This window comes from Cryptomeria japonica, chromosome 5, assembly GCF_030272615.1.
Source record: "Cryptomeria japonica chromosome 5, Sugi_1.0, whole genome shotgun sequence".
Classification (NCBI taxonomy): domain Eukaryota; kingdom Viridiplantae; phylum Streptophyta; class Pinopsida; order Cupressales; family Cupressaceae; genus Cryptomeria; species Cryptomeria japonica.
Genome location: NC_081409.1, coordinates 35,616,624 through 35,641,353, shown reverse-complemented (window position 1 = coordinate 35,641,353; position 24,730 = coordinate 35,616,624). Strand labels below are relative to the sequence as shown.

The window sequence follows — 24,730 nt, the reverse complement described above, 5'->3', positions numbered from 1 at the left end:
AAGCTCGCTCACCATTCTTGAGGAGAATTTCGCTCTATGACCTTAGTAAGGACAAGATCTTAAGTGCAGTTTGCTCTTGGACCAAGGTAAGGACAGTCTTGAAAACAAAATTCACTCTATGTCCTTGATGAGGACAAGGCATGATAGATGAAACTCGCTCTCAAACCTTTGGAAGGTACATATCTTGAAAATTCGCTCAGGGAGTTTTGCAAGGTACATAACTTGATGAATTTGCTCTAGACATGCTGCAAGGTACATGCATAAAGGAATTCGCTCAAAAGGGCAAGTAAGGTACATCACTTAGAAAATTTGCTCTGAGAGGCTTGCAAGGTAGATGCCTTAATGAAGAAGTTCTTAACAAAGTTTATCACTTGGCCTTATCAAAATTTCGCTCTAGGCTCTTTACAAAGTACATGACCTTGTGTTAGGTACCTTGAGTGAGGTACATGCCCTTGTGGAAACTCTTCACTCAACCCTTTCCCCTGACTTGACGAACCTTTTGGCTACTTAAGAAACTCTAGCCTTTCAATGCAAAGGCTAATAGGAAAGACCCTAAGACAACCTAGGACTTAGCAAAACGGGCTAATCTTAAAAAGCGAAAAGTGGGGGTCCCCATTTGCAATGGGGCGATGTGTGAATACCTCACAACAGGTAGCAGCAGTCAAAAAGGCTTTAAAACCCATAAAATCAGACCTCCATCAGGCCGTACTAGCTAAGGATTGTGGAGTTCACAAACAACCCCAACTCAAGGGGTAACTATAGCATATGCACTCCAACACTATCGCCTACAGCAGGCCTCCATATGACAGCAGTTTGGAGAGGAAAGAAGCAGATTTCTAACCACTGTAAATAGTTTTCTGAGTGTGCACCTCGGTTGTGTGCTGCCTTCAGAGTTTAACTTATTAACTACTCAAGCTACCGGGTATGTTGGTAGTGATTTTAAAAACATCATTTGTGCTTTAATAGCACTCTTATCATAAGATTATGTACTCATCTACAATAGAAATCTGATTAAAAATAATAACTGACCGTGGTTTCCAAATCAGCTTCAGTTTACTTCATTGTTACAAGAAGAAAGCATTTGTCTTTTCTCTTTCAAAACTTCTAAACAAATAAAAAAATAACATCTTCTGCAACTTCTATCTAGTTCTGGAAGACCACCAAAAAACAGAAAAATATAGTTTATTCAACCAAAAATTACAAGCAGGTTACTTAGTTGCAGATTCTAGTGTTCACCCCGGGTGGGACATTACACATATTTAATCTTAAAAAGGAAAATCAACACAGGGAAAGGAAACATGACTGTTAATGATTTAATTAATCATATTAAGGACTAAATACTGGATTACTTCCTTGAGTCAAAAGCTTTAGTCGATATGGTTTATTAATACGGAACCTACTAAGAAAACTTAATAGAGTTTTCTCTGAATCCCCAGAAGAATCTGTTTATGAAATAGTTTTGTTTTAAATTACCAGATTCTGTAACTGCTTTGGCAGTACAGAGTATATCATAAAAAAGAATAGATGAGCCTCTTCTTAAAATTGAAAGAGAATGTACAAATGCAAATGCAAAACATTAATTTTTTATTCATGGTTAAGTCAGACTCAAGATTTTCCATGTCTTTACAAAGTTAATCCATATGCAATGTCCCATCCTCTTTTAAAACGAAAATGCCAATAATTTTGTAAAGAAAAAATGTAGGAAGAAATCACATAATATTGTTACAAATTATGATTCTTATCTGAAAACCAGCTTAAAACATTATATGAGATATATAAAACTACTGTGGTCCAGAAATATTTTGGCAACGAAACCTAAGGTATGAGAGTACATGACTCTCGATAACACTCAGAAAATATTATATTATTTATACATCTTGAAAGTAGTATAGGGATTGAAAAGAATGCACAAATCTGCAATCCATCATCTCTTATCCTCTTTCTGATGACAGACACAAAGTGTGATCTAAAATACTGATACAAGAATTGTGCAATCTGCCTGAAGCGTTATGATACACTTTCATGGACAGTTGAAACATTATGTCTTAATAGGAAGATTATTAGTACTTTGAGATTTTCCTGTATAGACCCAGTATGGGACTGGGGATGATACTGATGTTATTTCCTGAGAGTGAAAGGTCCTCTAGATTTAAAATATAAAATACTTCTTTGGGAACTTCGCTTATTCCTGCAACATTTCACTGGATAAGCTCAAGCTCATAGCCATATATGGCCAAACAATTGCTCGAACAAAAAAAGCATTGGATTTATTTAAAATTGAGTAAGATGTTAGTATCCCAAACGCCAACACCTACCAAGTTATTCTCAGCATTCTTTGTGACATTATATATCTGAGCTCACTTGTCAAGGAAAACAAGGACTGGCCTTTGAGGTTCCTATGACAGAGTATCATGTAGGCAAGAATAGGTATAGATAACCGGCCTTTGAGGTTCCTATGACAGAGTATCATCTAGGCAAGAATTGGTACAGATATCCATTGATAACAGAGAAGGATCATTAAATAACAATTTGAATCGACTATAGATAATTGAAAACTGCCCAAAGAACTCTAAAGATATAAAAAGAGTCTACATGAAATCTTTTGTAAGAAAGTTGACTTTATTATCACAGAACTGATAGAATATTGTAATGTTTCTTAATGATCATCTTAGTCGTCTTTAGTTTATTTAGTTAGTTTCTATTTTCAGCTTTAGTTTATGATTGTTTCCTTTAGAAACATCATCTCTTGTAAATTCTTTATATAGAGCTCTCGCTCTATTGTTTAATAACATCGAATATTTTAACATGGTATCAAAGCCGGTCTGAGCCTATCTACCTCATGGGAGGGCTCAGGATTATGGGAAGGCTTTTCCGGTTCTCTGTTTTGGTACGGATTTGCAAAGGCGGGTTTTTGTGTTCAAACCCATGAAGGGTTTTGACCTGTCTTCTAGGAAAAGATCATGTAGAATTTTTGCATGCAGAATTTCGTGGGCTCTTTTGGAGCTATAATTCGAATTTTTTGTGAGTTCGTAGATCTGTGTTCGTGGGCAATTTGGATGCTGCATTTGAAGATCGTGGAGGTTTTCTTATGTTTTTTCATGCACACAGATTTTTGGTATCTGTTCACGACTATGATGTTTCGGATCTGCAACCTGCATTTGTATTTTGCATTCTGTGACCAGGGTTTCAGATCCTGTGTACCTGCAGTCTAGGGCTTCGTCAAGTCGGGCCTTGTTCGATGTCTTCATCTCCCTTCAAAAATGTGACTAGGGCACACAATCTGCGTCTTTGTTGGGTCACATGGAGGTGTTTTGATGGGTTTTCATAATTTTTTCCTTAAAAAATTTCTGATGGGTTTATAATTTTTTTTCCCCTAAAAAAATTATTGGTGGGTTTTAATAAATTTTTTTGTAAAAAAACGATGCTTTGTAATCTTCAGTTTCTGGGTTTGGTGATTTTTTCCTCAAAAATCGTGGCTTCTTGTAGTCTGTTTTGGGGCGTCATGCTCATCTGCAAAAGTTTGTGGACGATTTATGTTATCTAGAAGTTCTCTAGATTTTGATAGGGTCAATGGCAGGCTCATGTCGTAGAACGTTCTGAGAAGAAGGGGGCAGCCTTCTCTGTTTTTCTCTGGGTAGCTAGAACGGTGACATGACCGTTAAGGGAGGGTAATATAATATTGCAATGTTTCTTCAATGGTCATCTTAGTTGTCTTTAGTTTATTTAATTAGTTTCTATTTTCAGCTTTAGTTTACGATTGTTTCCTTTAGAAACATCGTCTCTTGTAAATTTTTTATATAGAGCTCTCGCTTTATTGTTTAATAACATCAAATATTTTAACAAGAACTTGTAAGCATAAAATAATATTTATAGTTATCTCATATTATTCTCTAATCCATTTTTAATATAAACGAGGGTTTTAATTACTATTCTAGGAGAAAATATATTTAGAGGAATGTGGACCCGTTTAGGATTATTTCTAACTTTCTATCACAACTCTAGCACCAACACAAAGAATGTACATTGCTGTAAGATATGTTCTTTTCTGGACTGTTTTGGATTTTCTTGAAAGGCATGGATGGTAATTTTATTTATTTGAGAAAGTTATGAATGATTAAGCTTGAAACCTGAGTGAAAAAGTATCAACTCAACCGCAGTAGCTTTTTATAAATGATGTCATGCAACCATCTTTGCGATGGCAAAAATTGCAGTTTATAAATATTTACAATTATTGTAGATTGCAACTGAGCTTTATATCACATCAGGTTACTCGACAGAGTGAAACAAACAATAATCACTATTTCGCTAGTAGGCTGTTAAAAAGTTTATAAATAGTATCAAAGCATATAAAATACGAGTGCTGGTTTGAAGAGATAGGAGTATTTATCTAACAGAGATGAGTGTCTAAATGTTGCTTTATTATTCACAATTAGGAGCTTCCCACTTAAGCTATGCAGTTGAAAGTGGCAGGGGCTTCGTACACCTGTCCAAGAAGTATTATATAAGAACATTTGTAACTTTGCTCCAAAAATATCCTCTTGTTTTAGTGCTAACAGTGTTGATTCCCTTCATGCGAATGTTAAGGCACGTGTCCTCCAGCCCTCCATCGCATCCACAGCTAGATGTGGGCATCATTTCACTAATCAGTACATGTTTGGCTGCAATCTTACTGTCAGTTGATAGAAGGGGTGTGTGCATGAACCAATACATAAACATTATCATAAATGTAGTCTAAGAGAACATTTGGATGAATGTATGATGCAGGTAAATTACCTATTTTTTCTGAAATTTAATTGGTGTTTAAAGTAGGAAAATTAAGCACTTTGCAGCACAAGGATGACTAATGCCAACAACCTCCTGGGGTTTTCAGTTGCTAGAAAATCTGTTGGCAGACGAGGTGTCGACCAAAGGAGTGGTGTGAAAGAGATGTACACCAAAATATTTAAGAATGAAATAAAATACAACAAAAATGATCTGATGCGTATAGATTCCAAAAAATCCTCCCTGAAACCATGACAACTGACGTACCTCAACATTCTGCACAAATTGTGTCTGCTGTTAATGATGCCGATGAGAAAAAGTGGGCATTGTTTGCAGGAATTTTCTTACAGAACTTTACCAAATCAAAAATTTCTTTACAATGAAATGAACCAAAACAAGTCGTCCCTACAATCGCTCTTCAATATTCAAGACAACTTCTTGCAACCTTCTAAACAAAAATATTGCTGGTGACTTAATATTTGTTTTTATTAGAATATTTAATTATATTTTAGTCACCTATATTTAGTTCCTTGTTTAATGGCCATTTAGCTTTTTAGTTAATTAGCTTTTAAGCTTTATTTAGCATTTGGCTTTTTCTTTTTAGTTAATTAGCTTTTAAGCTTAATTTAGCTTTCACGCTTAATTTAGCTTTTAGCTCTTTAATCTTATAATTTAACGTTATGTTCTAATTATAGAACATCGTCTTGTAACCTCTATATATACGTGTGTATATCGTTCAATGTAATCATCCGATTATTGAATCATTCATTCAATTTATTTTTCATGGTATCAGAGCGAGTCGATGGGATTTTTAAAGTTTGGCAAATTTTTTAATAAAAATTCATGGCCTTCTTTCTGGAATATTTTCCAGATTTTTTTAATTGTTTTTTTATAAAAAAATGATTTTGCTTTTTTGAAGGCTTTTTGAGGGTTTCTAGTTCATGGACGAATTTCTTTATGTTGGGCAGCAGTTCATGTTTTTTTTAGCGTTCCGGAGATTTTCGGGCCTGCAACTTGGAGTTTTCTTTGCAGATTGAAAATTTTCCTAGGGTTTCTGCAATTTTTGACTAGGGTTTTGACCCTTCATTTCGAGTCAAAATTTTATTTTGCTTGCAAATTCATGGTGGGTTTTTCGAGACCTCAACTGGGTCGTCGTTAGATTTTTTTGGGTGCATCGTTTTTCGTGCCTCAATTTTTGAGCCGTCGGATCTGTATTTTGATTTTAGATTCTTGGTGGGTTTTTCGAGAGCTTTTTTGGGTTGATCTCAGATTTTTCTGGTTGCCTCATTTTCCGTGCCTCAAATTTGCCTTGGAATTTAAAAACAGTCAGCGATTTCTGCTAATTCTGTGGGCGTTGTTTATGCTGTACATCCGACCTAGGGTTTCTGCCCTTTTTTTTTTGCTTTTTTTTGGAAAAAATCGTTAATATTTTTTTGCAATCAGAGGTTTCTTCCAAACCTCAAAATTCGCGCTTTGGAATTCGTGCCAGAATTCTCCTCCAGGTTTCAGATTTTTTGTGCAACTACTTCTATTTTGATTTTTGAATCAGATTCTTTTGTCTCATGCTTTCACTAGGTTGACCTCGTTCAACCTCCATTTTTTGTGATGGCATCTTTGACCAACATCATGTTGGAACATAGTCAAAAGTTCAACAGCTACCACAACACTTGGAAACAGTGCATGTTTCACGATATTTGAATATCGTTGCCTTGATCAGATTGATTTAGGCCAGACCTCGTCTTACAGATCCCAAGGTTTTCACGATTTTTTCCTGAAAAAATTGTCTGTCGGTTTTCTGATTTTTTCCACAAAAAATCATGGGAGGGTTTTCACGATTTTTTCCTCAAAAATTGTTCACAGGGTTTATAATTTTACCTTACAAGTTATCTCATCTGTAATCCGCGATATTCGCATAAGATTTTAGTTATCTGGGTTTTACCCTTTTTTTCCACAAAAACGATGATTTGTAACCTCAGATTTCTTGGTTTTTCGATTTCTCCTCAAAATCGTAAATTCTCTTTTCAACGGTTCCTATTTCAGGGTTTGATGGTTTTTTCCTCAAAATCGTGCTTTGTTGCAGTTAGTTTGGGTCGCACCTGCCAAGGTGAACATCTGCAACCGTGGTATCTTGCAGTCAGTTTTGGAGTTGATACTCTTCTGCAAAAGGGTTTGCCGATTTTCCTCAAAATCATGGTTTCAGGTTTCAATTTGGTTACCCAACGTTAGGTTGGATGGATTCTGGTATTCTTGGTCATTAACACTTTTCAGATCCAGGGAGGGTCTCCATTGTAGCAAAGTGTTCTTTTCTTTGTGATCAAAAGACCTGCAATGTCTTTTGTAGGGTAGTTAGTAGATAGAGTGACCATTAAGGGAGGGTATTAGAATATTTAATTATATTTTAGTCACCTATATTTAGTTCCTTGTTTAATGGCCATTTAGCTTTTAGTTAATTAGCTTTTAAGCTTTATTTAGCATTTAGCTTTTTCTTTTTAGTTAATTAGCTTTTAAGCTTTATTTAGCTTTCACGCTTAATTTAGCTTTTAGCTCTTTAATCTTATAATTTAACGTTATGTTCTAATTATAGAACATCGTCTTGTAACCTCTATATATACGTGTGTATATCGTTCAATGTAATCATCCGATTATTGAATCATTCATTCAATTTATTTTTCAGTTTTCACCCGTGATGCAAGAAAATCCTAAATGATTTGGGGAAGATCTGATATCAGGGGAGATCTAATTTCATTGACGGTAACGGAAAACCAACAAACTCACATGGTGTGTTTTTCGTTGCAAAGGGTTTTGGCATATTACTGGTGGTTTATTGGCGTGAGACAGGTTTTAACTTTTTGCTGAAACCTCACACTATAAGTAGTCTATCAGCTAATTACGTATCGGAGAACAATTTCTATGATTCATGTTAAATGTTCCTTGTTTCCTCTTTGTTTTCTGTCTTATGTTGGTTGTTTCTTTCTTTTGATAGTTTGGAAATGCTACTTTGAGTTTTCCTTCTTGATGTTTTATGACATAGTTTCTGCCAAGGTCTTATGATTATTTGTTGCTAGTTGCTATGAATTCCTTCATTTTGGGGCGTCAGTACCCCTTTTGAACTTAAGCTTTTGATACTTCTCTAGGAAACACGTTTTAATAACTGTTATATATTCTTTGGTTCCACTTCAATCTTATACATTGGGAAATTTCTTAATCCTTGTTGCTATCTACAGGTTTATATGATAATCATATATGGAAAAAATCATTTTTCCATTGTATTCTTGAGTTAACTCCGAGCATCAGTGAGTTCCTTGTTGGATTTTGTTTTGGTTTGGAGATTATAGTGTTGTCTAGTGTGAATCCTTTAAGGTGAAGTGGCATAGTAGGATTTCATATTTCTCTGGACCTTCAAAAATATTTAGATATTTTTCTTTTGATCCAAGCCATACTTGATACGTCAGGTTTCCTTTGGGTTTTTAGTTCTGCATGCCATCCCTTTCTGATCTATTTGCAATTTGAGGGGTTTGGTGGTGATCTGAATTTATATATTTGTAACCTCTCCTGTATCTTTCAAGCTCCCTCATTCCATTTTCAATTTCTTGTTTTTTTATGGGATCTAGTTCTGCATAATCTGTTTACCCCTCGGGGTGTGTTATTAATATTGCATATCAACAGTCAGATGATAACCATAGGATAGAATAGTAACCAGAAACTCAGAGCAATGCTTTCATTAATGCCAAAATGTCTAGTACAATAATCATTCTCTACATCCGTGTATCCAACAACAAGTACAAGAGCATATATAAAGACACGGTCGAGGGTTGTGGTTACCACCTGTGGGGAACCGTCATGCAATGGACAACTAACCTTGACGACAGTAACATACTTAACCAACGTAGCTTAACAAGTAGTACAAAGCCCATTTTACGACCAACATCATCCCCCCCCTAAGAAAAGTCGTCTCCGGACGACAAGGACAAAAATCCGGGACTAACACAACAAAATGGGGATGAAGTACATTGTATACAATAAGAAAATCACTGAGAAGAAGGGGCTTTTTTCTTTTTTTTTTTTTCAAATTAATTTCCTAATCTAATTGCCCAGAGAGTCTTTGGCTCGGGTCCTGTGCCTCTGGGATCGCCCTTCATCCTTCTCGGTTTGCCTCGCTCGAGAGTCTCCTGCTTTGGTCCCGTGCCTCTCGAGTTGCCTGCCCGGCCTCTCGGGTCCCCCTCCGGACTCTCGGGTCCCCCTCCGGACTCTCGGGTGTCCTTCCGGCCTCTCAGGTCCACTGCGCGCTTCTCGTGGTAGGGTTTCAATTTGGACCCGTTGATGGCAAGTCTATTTTCAATGGCCATCCGAAGACCTGGAACCATAAATTCTATAGGGACCACGGTCTTCTTCTCGTACAAAAGAAGAAGAATAAAGATTTTGAAGGCTACGGCCTTCCACACATGGTTCGAATCGTTGCCGACACAAGTGATCTTGGGATTATCTACGTCACCGAGGTTTGTCTCCTTCAATTTTACCTCTTGATACTTGATGGGTTCTTCCTTCGCGAATTGGTGTGCGGTGGTGTCACTCACACGGGCGTCTCCCTTCCAATATTCTTTGTATTCCGGCAGGTACACCTCCTCTGTTACTTGCTCTGGTTCCTCTACTTCGAGCCTGTAGCTCTGGAACATTTCGTAATCCTCCATCTGCCAGTGGAAGGGCCCGTTCAATGACCCTGTCTCATCCTCAGAGCACTCTCCTAGTTTGAGAATCCCTTCGTCGTTGGGCTCCATGCAGCCCCGTCCTTCGTCCCTCAGGTCGCCTTCTCCTTCACCCTTCGATTCCGAAGATGATGCCAGTTCTTCACTAACCAACTGCATCCCAAGGTCTATGATAAACTTCCTTCCTCCATTCTCCATAGACAGAGTGTTCTTCCAGTTGTGGGTGGCCTTGGTTGCCACTAGCCACCCTCTCCATAAGATCGCATCATACCCTTTTTTCTTTAGTGGGATTACGACGAAGTCCAGTATGAAGGGTTGCGCCTCGATGGTAACTTGCTAGCCCATCAGTGTCGCGATGGGTTTGATTCCATGCTGATCTGCTCCCAGCAGATTGAGTGTAGATGGCCTCAGCGTCGGCTTCCCCAGCTTCCGCCAGGTTTCTTCTTGAAGAACACTCATTCTCGATCCACCATCGACGATGGTATCGGTTAGAATGGTGCCAAGGACACCCATCTCCACAATGGCCAGGTTCCTTCCAGTGTTAACTGCCAGCAGCCTGGGGTCTATTGCAGACCCCCCAGGAACATCCGTGCAGTGGTTGGTATTGGTGCGTGGTTGTTAGAGATTATTCAGCAACGTCGTTCGTAATTGGGGCATCGTCTGGAGGAGATCGTGTACCTTCACAGGCACCTCCAGTTTTAAAATTTGATTTAGTATAGCCTCCTCTGCCTCCGGTCGGCTAGAAGTACCCGCCGTACCCTTCGCCTTTGCCCTCTCTTGTATCTCTTTCTCAATTTCTTCCCGTGTTTCCTATACCCTTCGCTTCTGTGTCTCCGGGTTTGGTCACGTTGCTTGTCTGGCTTGGGCGCGGGTTACAGCCAACACTTCCTCTTCTTTGGTTTCCTCGATATTGAGCAAGTTGATGCTGGACTTCGGGCAGGTTGCGTCTTCGTGGTCTCCCGGTCCACACCATTTGCACAAATATTGTGTGGCCTCTCCCTTCGAGCAGTCTTGGGCAAAGTGCCCCCACTGGCTGCATGCTCTGCATCGTATCATCGGTCGACCTTTGGAGTCATATTGGATCCGGCTCCTTGTATTGTTATTGTTATTGTTGTTTCGTCCTCCCCACCGGTTATCTCCGTAGCCTCCCGATGTTGCGTTGTTGCTTGCCTCGGAGCTGCCAGTACCGCTCGATGTAGTTGGTTGTTCTTGTGTAAGCAATACTTGTTGGTTTTGTGTTTTCATGTTGTAGGGGCATTCCCTGGTGGGATGCCCCATCAACTGGCATATATCACAATAGGCCTTCTTTGGGCAGGAGCCTTTCGTGTGGCCGTCCGTCTTACATTCTGTGCACCAAAGCTCCCCTTCGTCGGTCTTGCTCAGATCTCCCTTCATAACCTTCAGCTCTTTCATCATCCTCCGCATGTCCTTTTGTAGGGCTTGCACCTTTTTGCCGGACTCGCCATCGCTGCTACTTCCCTCGGAAGAGTCATCATCCTTGGACGAGCTATCCTTCTTCTTTTTCTTCTTGGATGTCTTGGTCTAGCTCTTGAGATCCATCGCTCTATTATATGCATCTTCATACGAGGTTGGTGGAACAATTTTCATCTTCCGGAGGGAGTGTTTCAGTCCCTCCACGAACCATCTCTTTTTCAACCCATCTGCTGGTTGACTGTCCATTTTCCCCAACAGTTCCTTGAGCCGCCGAGTATAGGCTCTGACTGTCTCGTTCATGTTCTGCTTTGTGCCATAGATTTCGGCTACTATTTCATTGTCGTCTCTGAGGAGGCGGAACTCTATCTCGAACTCCTTCTTCAAGTTGGGCCATGTGCTGACTTTGGCCTTATCCATATCGGAGCACTACTCGATGGCCACTCCCCTTAAGGTTGTTGGAAATTGTGTTACCCATTCGTCTTGGTCGATAACACCGTTCGCTGACCATATGGTTTCACAAGTGCGGCAATGGTGGACGGGATCTTCCTTCCCGTCGCCGTTAAACTTCAGTAGCTTCTGCTTACTTGCCATCCCACCGTTGGGTCTCGCTCCTCCGGTGCCTTGTGTGCTTGTACCTAGTGATCCTCTGCCTCCGCCTCCTACACCTGACCCTCCACTCATGGGTCCTCCGGAGAAGGTTGCTTACCCCGAACCGAACAAATTGCCTCCTGTACGGTACCCTTGTGCTCCCCCGGCACCTTCGGCCGTACCATCACCTTCATTCGTCTCCCTCCGGTTGGTTGTTTCCCTTTGGTTGTCCTCCGAAATGGACAAGTTTTTTATAGGTCTCTGGTATAGTCGATCAGCTTTAGACTTCGCCTTGTTTGTTCCACCAACTCTTCGCTACTTCTTACCCTACGGTGGTATTTTGACGAATTGTAGAGTTCTCCTTCGGCACCCTCCATGACTCCTTCTAGGTTCCCTTCGGGCAACCCTATGACATTGTAGAGTGTAATTCTCTCCGTCTATCTCTGGCTCCGCAACCTCCGTGACACCTCCTGGGTTCCCTTCGAGCAACCCCTCGGTCGGTCGTCCCTCGACAAGCTGCCTTAGCCTACGCCTTCGTTCTATCTGCTGTCTGAGATTCAACGCTCTTTGTGCCACTTCCCATTTGTCACTTTGTATCTTTTTATTTTTGTCCTTATTTAGTATACTGGGCATAAATCACTTCTGTACATGGTAGGCACACACCATGTACACAAAACAAAAAAACTTTTATTATTTTCCCTTTCGGCCACAATTTATGTCAACATTGTGCCGGGATTACTACAGTATTGCTTTATTCTTCCCAGAGGTTCAGGGTTCAATTTCCCCTTCACCTCTTGCCATCACGCTTTGCTTCCCAACGACGATTGTTTTCTTCGTACTGTCGGAGAACCTGTTGGCGTCGCTCCTCACGGGCAATCTCCTCTAGGCAGGTTTGCTGTGCCAGTGATGCCTGTGAAAGCAATCGGGGGAGGTGGTTCATCAACCAATTCGCTGCGGGGCTAACTTCCAGTGCGGTCCACACGACACTTGTTGGGACTTCAGCCTCCATGGCCTCTCTTCGGACGTAGGTCTCGATAGCCGCCTGAAGCAAGATTGAAAATTCCCTCGTTGCAGTGTCTTCTCTGTCGTAGAGCTCCGTTTGTGCGTCGTCGGCCTTTGGGTTAATCTCTCCAACAGGTAGGCCCATCGTGTCCGTACGCCATCCACTCCTTCCTTTCCCGAGTATGTGTAGGCAATGACGCCAGATGTTTACCCCTCGGGGTGTGTTATTAATATTGCATATCAACAGTCAGATGAAAACCATAGGATAGAATAGTAACCAAAAACTCAAAGCAATGCTTTCATTAATGCCAAAATGTCTAGTACAATAATCATTCTCTGCATCCGTGTATCCAACAACAAGTACAAGAGCATAAATAAAGACACGGTCAAGGGTTGCGGTTACCACCCGTGGGGAACCGTCGTGCAACGGACAACTACCCTCGACGACACTAACATACTTAACCAACGTAGCTTAACAAGTAGTACAAAGCCCATTTTACGACCAACATAATCTTTCCATCCTTTCTTATGGCATAAATTTTGTCATGAATGTCTTGTGGGATTTGTGTGGTAACATCTTATCAATTTTCTGTGCTGTGAGTGGATAAAAAGAAACCTGAGTAGCATTGTTACATTCATACTTGTGTAACATTTGTGTGGAAGATAAATGTATGATTTTATTGTGTATACTGTATCCCTTTATCATCAAACTGCTGCACAGTTAGACTGGAACTAATTTTTAAAATGTGATTAATTTTTCTAGCATTTCATTTGAGAAGCGTGATTTTATTTCTAATAGGCTTATTAGACGTGAACTACTTTTAAAAAAGTGATTAATTTTTGTAGCATTTCATTTGAGAAGCATGATTTTATTTCTCATTGGCTTTCATTTATTAAAATCAATATTTTCTTTTTGTATATATGGTTCAAGTAAAGCTATATGGAGATTTATGTTGGTTGCCATATCTTATTTTGGTGCCTTGAAAAGTAAACATGTTCTTTGCTACATAAGAGTACTATTTAGAGGAATAGGCCTAAATTTCTGGTGTACTTTATGTGAGGAAAATGGTGTCATAACTGTTCTGATGTCGGTATCGGTATCTTTGTATCAGAAATGGAAACAAAAGAAGCTAGTGAGATGGAGATCGCAGAAGCAGAAGAGGCTGAAGATGTTAATTATGCAAACGATGAATCTGGAAGTGATGAAGAATGTGATACAGAAGTTGATGAAGAGGAAAAAGTAAATAATGATGCATCTATGAATATTAGGTGGGTGATTATATTCCCTCTCAGAATAAAAAGACATTGAAATACATTCTAATGTAAAATGAGAGGACGCTACTTTCTATTGCTTTAAACACTTTTCTTGATAAGAATCTATTTTTCTATATTTCATTGGCCTTTACTTGGATTGTATGGTTATTTTTGAATCTTAATTTTGGTTATGGTGTATTTTCAAAATGATGAATTAAGTCTTTACAGTGTTGGTGGGGATGAATATAAAGCTTATTAACTGGTTAAACAAACTATTTGATTTATTCTTACAAGTTAGCATCTTTCTGTGAAGGATTTTAATGTAGAGCATTAAGGTCAATGGAATCATAAGGTTCATGTCATGGGATATGAGACATATATATCCTCCTAAGCCAAGTTTCCATCTTTGGCTGCATATAGTTTTTCTATTGTTCTGTCCAAACAGTTGGTATGCTTGCTGCTGGATGGACAGTTTTCTTCTTCATATTCTCTTCTCATATGTCTCTGCCCTGTTTTGGGGTATACTGGAGATTATATTATTAAAAATATTGGAGAGCTCATGCTTTCAGGAAGTTTGAAGACAGAAACCCTCAGACTTGGTTGCTTGGATGAAAACCCAATCACACCCGTTGGTGGATTCATCTCAAGATTCACATGTGGGCATTAATGGTATTTATCAAGTTTTGGATAAAGGTGTTGGCAGGAAATATTGATCAGGACTTCAAATGAGGAAAATTTCAGAGGTATTCATTTATGATTAAGTTCACCCCTTATATCTCTGCATCGCATAATATTAGAAATAAGAAAAGCTAGTTTATTATCATTGCTCTGGCATTGAACTTTATTATCAGTCATTGTTGGCATTTAAGAAAGGTGGCCATGATAGATAATTATTATCGTGCTACCCAAGGAGAAGAAAGGTGATTATTGCAAGAGTAAGGAAGGTGAATATTGCAATAGTATTTACTTTATCGGGCTCATTATGGGGATCTGGTGTTTCTTAATTAAACATCTGTTCTCATACATCGCTGCAAGTGTCAATATCAGAGAAACGGGAATCACCCAAATATTGCAATAGTATTTACTTTATCGGGCTCATTATGGGGATCTGGTGTTTCTTAATTAAACATCTGTTCTCATACATCGCTGCAAGTGTCAATATCAGAGAAACGGGAATCACCCAAAATTGCCGAGTTTGGGTGATTTCCGAGTCGAGTCATGCTTGCTGAGTCTGGTGGGCTTGGACTTGGACATGGACGAGTCTGGGTCAAAAAATCGCCCAAAATCCCACTTGCCCAAAATTGCCGAGTTTGGCGATTCCCGATGCCCAAATTCGGCCGGCAGCATGTAACTTTAAGTTAAGAAAAAACACAACTTCTAATATGTTTTGAATTGATTTTTTTTGGTTTATATTATGCTTTGAGCCTAAAAGTGAACTTCATTTCATTCATTTGGCAAAATAGGAGGAGAAAGGTGAGTTGTGAGGAGAAACAATAGAAAAATAACACCCAATGCCTGTATAAAATAAGTGTCTTTTGGCGCAAATTGTTTCTATGAACCCTTGAGAACTTGGTGCTCGCGGATATGAAAAGATCCTATGGATATAAACTTATATCTACTTCATATTTAATTAATGGTGGGCCCACTTAATATTAATATGAGATGATAATATATTGGGCGACATTTTTTTAAAAAAGGGCTAGTTAAGATTTGTGTCTTCAGCGGCTTTTGGAAGGCAAAATATATTATCATCATGCCTTGTGGAAATATAATAATTCCCGTCTCTTTATTAATGTGAAGCAATTACTTTAGCAATGAGCATATTAATACTTCAAGGTGCAAGTCGAGGATAAAATAATAAAAAAAATGAAAGGCAAATTATATAAGGTTATCGTGGAGTTTGGAGGGGACATTATTCACGTCATTTCTTTTTGTCTTCATATCATCGAGCTGCTGGAAGGTGTATTCTTCCTCATGTCTAGGACGAAAACCTTAGCACAATGAATGATTGCAGAGGAGCTGTGTTTCAGGCTGCCGCCTAGGTCAAAAGTGACCTCTTCCATAACCGTTTCTTTCGACAGGGTCTACCGTTCCTTCTTTGGGCTTCAACTATAAGGGAACATAACCTGCATTTTGGCACCAAGATATTACACGTATTGCAGTCGGGGAACCTCACACAGATCAGCCACTTATTTAAGAGTCTTACCAGGTCAGACTGGCATCATTTCCAGTATATTTCAAATTACGTGTTAGTCCAGAAATTGGCTCTCCCAGTTCTCATTACTACTTGCATCAACATACATCAGCTTGCAATGGTATGGGTATGGTGAAAATATTGTTTAACTTTATATGATAAAATGCATTTGTTATTAACTTGTACCAGTCTGATGTATGACGGTTATCAGTATTGTAATGAATTGTTTCAAATCTAAACCTCTGCAATACAATAGTTATTCTTAAGTTAGTGTCTATTTGCATTTATGGTGCAACGTACTTTCCATACTTGTTGATTATACTGGCATTTGCTCTCCAAAACCAACATTCAAAACATCAAACTAAACTTTGAAACAAAGAAATCAGACCCTGCACGTCAAGTGTTTGCCAAAATTCCTTCAGGATTAAACTGACATATTGAAGGCAGAATTGGAAGGGTCTTTACATAATCCATAGCATTGGTAGATGGCTAATGTTGTTAAAATAATGAGAGATAGTAAACAATTCATGAAACTCTGATATTGAGGCCTTAATGTTCTAATAATTCTGTTGTTATCTATTTATAAATTATTATTTATTGCGGTTGTACTTGATGCTGAAGCGTACATCAGATAGTCTCGCATGGTTGAGAATATAATATACTGTTTCCAGTGATGTTGATGAATACTTAAGTGTTTATATTGAATATAAATGATTGGTTTTCTCATTTTGCTTCATGAGAGCTTGGGTGGTTTGGGCTGTTTGTTCCAAAGAAGCAAAAAATTGCAAAAATCGCGACTAATTGCGGATCGGCCAGTTTGCTGATTTTTCCCCTTAAAAAATTGTGATTTTATGGTCAACGTTTTTCAACAATTAATATGCGATTAAATTGCGTTTTAGTCGGCTAAAAAATTGCTTTTAATCAGCTTTTAAAAAGAAGCAAACCCTAAACGACACCTGTAGACAAAAATCATGCAACGGTTTTCCAATATCGCCGACGTGAAGGAACAGCTGGCGTAGAGGAACAATCGACTTGACGGAAGAGCTGCGCCTGCGACAGCAAAGTCAGGTTGCATCGCGAAAAGTTTCAGCTTCTGCATTTATCATTTGAAATCACAATTTTCCATCTTATACCTAATAGTTTTTTAATATGTTTTGTCAACATTATAAATAGGAATAGAGTAGGCATTATTTCTTGTCAAGGATATTCAATAGTAAATTTATTTTATATGAATATTTTATTAAAACATTCAATTTTTTTTATCATATCTTAATTTTTATAATACTTTTAATATTCTTATTGATTTATATAAATAAAATTAATTTTTATACACTGTAGATTAAAGAAATTTAGAGATTATTGTTTCCTTACTTTATATATTTAAATAAAATAAAAAATATTTTTATTTGTGGTTATAATTTAGAGAATCAATATAAAAATTGTTTATTTGGGGATCCATTTTTATATAAACAATCAATATATTGACCGGAACACATCTTTCTATTTAAACATTCTTTTAGATCTATATGGAATCACTATATAAATAACATAATCAATTTTTTTAATTTTCTAAAATTTATATAACTCAACTTTCTTCTTCTTTTCTATTTTTTCTTAAAGTTTTTTTTTCTAACTGCACTATCATTTGATTTTACTCACATTTAACACCTTGTGTAGGTTATCATTGCTACCCATACCAAAAACTTATACTTTAAACAATATTATAATTATTCTTAAATCTAAATGCTTAAATGATATATCTATTTATAATATTAATTTATAATTTATAAAATTGATTCAATTTTAATAGGATGTGCATTAGTAAATGGGCGAATACATACAATGAAGGTTTGCAAGTCATGAGCATAAATTGCAGCTACAAATATAGTACATCAATCAAGTGTTTTCACATGAACTTTTTGTTTATACAAAGCATAAAGTAGTTTGCCTTTAAAATCTTATATACTACAAAACTTTATATTTTTAGAAGAAAAAACAAACTCTTTTGTTTTATTACTCACTATTTTAACTTGGGATGCAATGTAATCAGCCTGAACAAGGAATATATTTTAACAATTCATGGGTTAAACTCTATTTTATTTTCTCCTTATATCTCTATGCTATGGAAATGTGCTTGAATTAAAAAAATATGTATTTTTTGTCTCTGTGTCTATAATTTTTTACATTTCTTTTTAAATCCGTTTTTTTCAAAGTTACCCCGAGTTTTCGGGACGGGGTCGACAGGGGACGACGGGATGCGTTTCCGGGACGGCAAATAGTTTTGCCAAATTTGGGGATGGCGGGGGACAGCAAAGGGGACGACTATACAAAATATAGGAAAAATTTAAAATATATAGGAAAATTTCAAAATTCTAAATGTTCATATGAAAACATGGATAAAGCATGCATACATACATTATATTCATATGAAAACAATAAAACATGGATATAGCATGTGTATGATACTATGAAAAGTTGAAAACATTTTAGAATGTAAATTTTGAACATACAACATTGTTAATACTCAATAGACAATATGCAATTATGCATTCATAAATCAGAATTTCAATTCATTCACATTGTCAATATGCATATCATAATAGATATTAAAGAAATAACATACAAAATGTCAAAACAAAGAGGTGAAATTTTCCCTACTTCTATCGACGCAGTTTCCCCCCATATTTTTCAACGGGGGTTTGGGGGCAGCACCCCTTGCACGCTCCCTGTCACGATACAGGGCGGGGTCGAGGGGCAGCTCCCTGCGAGGCCAAAAAAACTTATTCTTTAACAAAGTCATTGGGTGTTATTTTTCTATTGACTCGCCAAGTTTGGCGATTTTTGGGCGATTTTCTAATCTTTGTGTCAAAATGCCCAAAGGCTACACTGCTGCCATATAGTTTCATTGTCAAAATTATGAAATAAATTATTAAATTTAAAATTTAATTAATGCGCTCCTTGTTGCGATATAGGGCGGGGTCGAGGGGCAGCGCCCTGCGAGGCCAAAAAAAACTTTTCTTTAACAAAGGCGTTTGGTGTTATTTTTCTATTGACTTGCTGAGTTTGGCGATTTTTGGGCGATTTTCTAATCTCTGTGTCAAAATGCCCAAAGGCTACACTGCTGCCATATAGTTTCATTGTCAAAATTATGAATTAAATTAATGTTATCTTTTAATTTTTTTTAATTTTTAATAACAATTTGAATTAATAAGGGGCATATTAGAAAATTTAAAAAAAAAATTGAAAATACAACTTTTTAAAATTTTTTTAATATTTTTTAATGGCCTTAGATATGGGGGATGTTTGGCCGTCCCCGGGATGGATTGGGGACGTCCCAGCCATCCCCAGCCGTCCCTGGGACGTACGAACGTCCCCCAAAGCTAGGGCAGGCATCCCCCCGTTACGGGGACGTCCCCTCAAAATGCAGGACAATTTGGGGACGGGGGGGAAACGTCCCCTGGCCATCCCCAAGTCCCCGAAACGTTCCCGGGACGAGGACGGGGGTTTTCAAGTCGGGGACGCGTCCCCGGGTAACTTTGGTTTTTTTTCACAATTTTTTGCCGATTTTTTCAAAAAATCTTATACTTCTGGTTTGCTGGATTATTCCCCAAACGATTTTTGCTTCTTTGATTTGTTCTATTAATACCCTTAAATCATTGCCCAACTGTTCACTCATTTTGCTTCCTCTTCTATGCATTAACTAACTCCCATAGGATGGTAGGAAAGTTGCACTGATACCACTTGTAATGTACCCTACTAAGTTTAGGTCTGTTTTAACTATAATTACCCCATCTCAACACACTTATGACTTAAACCAAATTGATTAGGAGATGAAACTATCTGAACATGAATCCAATCAGTGAAAACATAATCTTCTTTCTGATATTGAATTGATAATTCAATCTGATTTATAATTTCAGATTTACTTGTTTATATGTATATATATATATTTTCAAATAGTATTATAATATATATTTTACTGCAGATCAGTTCTTATAAATATAATAATAATTATAATCATTATATTATTTCTTATAATTATCTTATTATTAAGTTCTTCATGAGAACATTATCGTACCTCATATATTAAGCACATCACCAAGAACAAGAATGTTTACTGCTTTTCAGTGAATATGGATATGCAGATGATAATAATCTCTTATTCTTCGATCTCTTCTTCCTATGCCATCCCCCCCTTTTTGGATGGGATCAACCCTCATTATATAATTTGCAACTCGAATGGTTGCATCTTGTAATGTCTCTACTAGTTAGGGATCACTGTCCTGCAAAACAAATTGTTAGACTACAACATATACATCAATTTGTCACTAAATCATCTTGCAATTTAAGATCACTTAATTAACATTAATCACAATTCTTATCTATAAAAAGGATACGATGCCATACAAAGTATGTCCTTAGGTGGTTGTGAGGCTCGCCTTCTTGGAACCACTCTTGGTCCCAAGCCATCCAGGAAAACGAAGGTGAATTCGATTCCTATCTTGGATGTAATTTCTTACATCCAAGCCATCCAGGAACCAAGGTTTTAATTTGATTCCTGTCTTGGGTGTAATTTCTTACACCCAAGCCATCCAGGAAATTGAAGGTTAATTCGATCCCTGTCTTGAGTGTAATCTCTTACACCCAAGCCATCCAAGGCAAACCATAAGTCAATTCCTTGCCCTGGGTGATGTACCTCATCACCCAAGTCCATTAGAGGGGACCGGCCAGATCCGTCTCTTCTTGAATGAACTTGTCAACCAAGCCATTCATATATGCATATAGATCATCAGTATATATATATATATACTGCCAACCAGGGATTCGCGTATCCCTCCATTAGGCTTAAGGGAGTTCCCCCCCTATGGCCTTCATTATTTAATCATATTTATATTGCATTTGACAATTTTATTATTATTTCCATTTCGTAATTTACATTATTAACATATATTCTTAACTATTCCTTAATACCTATTTGTTAACATATATTTTAAATATGCCTAACTATCACATATTGTTATTAATTTCATTTATCAAACATGTTCATTCCCTAATGTGTTAATCTGTATATTGTATTCATTAATGAAATAAATAACATTAACATGCTAATTACCTAGGTTCTTTGATATTAACATATTACTTATATTCATTATTAAAATAAAACAAATTGTAATAGCATGCTGACCCTTATATACCATTTACATATATTAACATATTATTAACATTGCGTGAAAAATACATAACACGTACCTGTTTGCACGCAGCCAAGTCTCTTTTTCTTTCCACCGCTGCTGGTCCTCCTTCTTCCCCGCCCTTCTTCTTTCTACTTGTTACTTGTATCCCATGAGGGGTTGTACCCCTTCACGGTTCCCTTCCGCATGAAGGGGTGCGGCGGTGATCACAGCCCAGGCTGTGATTACCGTCGCACCTCTTGTGCGTAGGTAATCGGGGGGGGGGGGGGCATTAAATGCGTTATTATACGCATAGTCTAATTTGATTTTATTTATTTATTTAATTTCATTTAGTTTTTAAAAGAATTATTAAATAATAAATAAATCACACTTGTCATATTTTAAATGTATTAAATATTGATTGACATTTAATATATATTAAATGTATTTTATTAATTTAATCATTTATTCATTTAGAGCCTTATTTAATTAATCTATATATATATTGACATTTATTTAAATAATTTTACATTATGTGATACCTTAGGGGTTATCACAGTCCCTCCGTCTCAATTTTGCTTGTCCTCAAGCATCTTTAGATCTTCCTCTTTTTCCCAAGTGGCATCCTCATGGGGAAGATTCTTCCATTTAATCAGGTGTTTGGTAATGGTCCGGTTCCTTAGTGCCTTTTCCTGTGTATCTAGAATGACCTCAGGGTACAAGGTGAGTTTCCCTTCATCATCTAAGGGTGGTAGTTCATTGCACGGAGCCAATTGTTGCCCGAGAACCTTTTTGAGGTGGGAGACGCGGAACACATTATGTATTTTACTGTCTTTGGGGAGTTCTAGTTCATAAGCTACTTCCCCAATCCTTCGAGTTACTTTATAGGGTCCGTAGAATCGGGGTTTCAATTTTTCAGCCCCATTCTTCTCGAGGGAAGATTGCATATAAGGTTGTAGCCTTAAAAACACCAGATCTCCGACCTCAAACGTCCTTTCTGTACGCTTTCTGTCTGCATAGATCTTTTGTTGATTTTAGTCTTGTTGTAGATTCTCTTTCAAGGTCTTCATGATATCCTTACTCTGGTGAACAAAATCTTGTGCTCTTGGTACTTTACTTTCTTGGTTTATTAGTTCTCCAAAGCTTGTCGCCTCATAGCCGTACAAGGCTTGAAAAGGGCTCATCCCGATTGACATGTGGTGTGTCGTGTTGTAACAATGTTCTCCTAGGTGTAACCACTTTACCCATGCCGTCTGTTGCCCTGTAACATAATTCCTTAGGTAGCCCTCTATCCATTTGTTCACTATTTCGGTTTGCCCGTCCATTTGAGGATGGTAACTGGTACTAGGGGTCAAGACCGTTCCTGCCACTCTGAAGAGTTCCTGGTAGAATTGGCTAATAAACTTGCTATCTCTGTCGCTGACAATATTTAGAGGGAGTCCATGGAGTCTGAAAATTTCCTTGAAGAACAAATCGGCTATTTGATAGGCTTTGTATTCGGTGGAGACTGCAAGGAAGTGGGCATACTTCGTGAGTTTGTCTACCACCACAAAAATGCTATCTTTCCCTTGTGTTTTTGGCAACCCTGTTATTAAGTCCATCGAAATGCTCTCCCACTTCTGTTTGGGAATAGGTAATGGTTGAAGCAATCCTGCTGGGTGAGTGAGTTCGATTTTATTTCGCTGACAAGTTAGGCACTCTTGTACGTATGTCTGGACATCTCTTTTTTGGTCTTTCCATGCATACTTTTCTCTTGTGTGTTTATAAGTTTTATAGTATCCTTGATGTCCGGCCAGGGGGTTATCATGGAATTCTTTTAGAAGCTTGTGCTTGAATTTGGTTTGAGGGGTCAAATATACCCTTCCCTTGTACGAGATGAGGTCTCCCCTAACTTTAAAGTCTTCATTGGGAAGGTTTCCCTCCAAGATTTCCTTGGTTTGTGGATCTTGGTTATATTCCTTTAGGATTTCTTCCTTCCAGTCCTTCAAGATGTTGGTAAGGGCATTGAGGTGTGCCCTTCGGGATAATGCATCTGCTGCCCTGTTATTCACCCCTTTTACATATTCAATATCAAAGTCATAGGCTTGTATTTTGCTAACCCATTTTTGTTGCCTATCATTAAGGTCCCTTTGGCTCAAGAAGAAGCGTAGACTGTTATGATCGGTTTTCACACCAAACTTCCCACAGACGAGGTATTGGCGAAATTTGGCCAAGGCATGCATTATGGCTAGCATTTCTTTGTCGTAGATGCAGTAGTGTCTTTCTGCTTCGGTAAGTTTACGACTCTCAAAGGCTAGGGGGTGTTTCTTTTGCATGAGGACTGCCCCAATTCCCTCCCCCGATGCATCACATTGTAGTTCAAAAGGTATAGAGAAGTCAGGAATGGCCAATATTGGGCACGAGCTCATGGTTATTTTCAGTTGATCAAAGGCCTGTTGGGCTTGGTCATTCCATGTGAAGGCTCCTTTCTTAGTTAGGTCGGTGAGGGGTGCTGCTATTTTGGAAAACCCTTTTACAAAACGTCTGTAGTAGCTGCATAGTCCCACAAACCCTCTTAGTTGTGTTAATGTTCTAGGGGTGGGCCATTCCTTGATGGCCTTGATTTTTTCCTCATCCGCACTTACTCCTGCCTCACTAATTTTGTGTCCTAGGTAGATGATTTCTCTCATCCCAAATTCGCACTTGGAGGCTTTAGCATATAAGGATTCAGATTCAAGAATATTTAATACCTCTTCAATGTGCAAGAGATGTTCTTCCCATGTCTTGCTGTAAATGAGTATATCATCGAAGAATATTAGAAGGGATTTCTGTAATTGTTGCTTGAATGTATGATTCATGCATGACTGGAAGGTGGCCGGAGCGTTAGTGAGGCCAAATGGTGGAACCAAAAACTCGAAATGTCCATAGTGACATCTGAATGCTGTTTTGGGTATATCCTCCTCTCTTATTCTAATCTGATGATATCCTGACCTTAGATCGATTTTAGAGAAGTATTTTGCTCCGTGGAGTTCATCCATTAGTTCATCAATTCTTGGGATAGGGTATCTGTTCTTTATAGTATTTTTATTCAGGGCCCGGTAATCTATGCACATTCTCATCGTCCCATCTTTCTTCTTGACCAATACTACTGATGAAGCGAACGGGCTGTTGCTTGGCTGGATGTGTCCCATTTCTAATAATTCTTTTATGGTTTTTTCAATTTCTTCTTTGAATTTGTGGGGGTGGTGGTAAGGAGTGGTAATGACTGGTTTTGCTCCTTCTAATTCAATGGAATGTTCAAATCCCCTTTTTGGGGGTAAACCAGGAGGAATGTCTTCGAAGACTTTTTTGTGTCTCTTAAGGATGGGTTGTATATCTTTTTGAATGATTTGGCCTTCGGTTGGAGATTTATCCAAGACCATACTTTGGGCGACCCACTCTCCTTGATCATGTCTAAGGATTTTCTCCATTTTATTGCATGATACTATCTTTGGAGAGCCGTCAGGAATTCCCTTTAATGTTATCTCCCTCCCTTCATGTTGGAAGCATATCTCCCGATTGGGACTATCCATGGTGAATCGTCCCAATGAGTTTATCCATGGCATCCCCAAAATGATGTCATTCTCTAGGTTCACCACAAAGAA

At 38.1% G+C, this 24,730-nt stretch overlaps 1 protein-coding gene across 10 annotated transcripts in view; it reads left to right on the top strand.

Moving 5' to 3' along the window:
- The window catches only part of LOC131057423 (protein NUCLEOLAR FACTOR 1-like), a 362,090-nt gene that overhangs the window by 137,719 nt on the left and 199,641 nt on the right, over positions 1 to 24,730 (top strand). For all 10 annotated transcript variants that reach the window (XM_059221122.1, XM_059221116.1, XM_059221119.1 and 7 more), the window contains one exon: positions 13,601 to 13,757. In XM_059221122.1, coding sequence (XP_059077105.1) covers positions 13,601 to 13,757 — 157 coding nt within the window. The remainder of the gene's footprint in view (positions 1 to 13,600; positions 13,758 to 24,730) is intronic.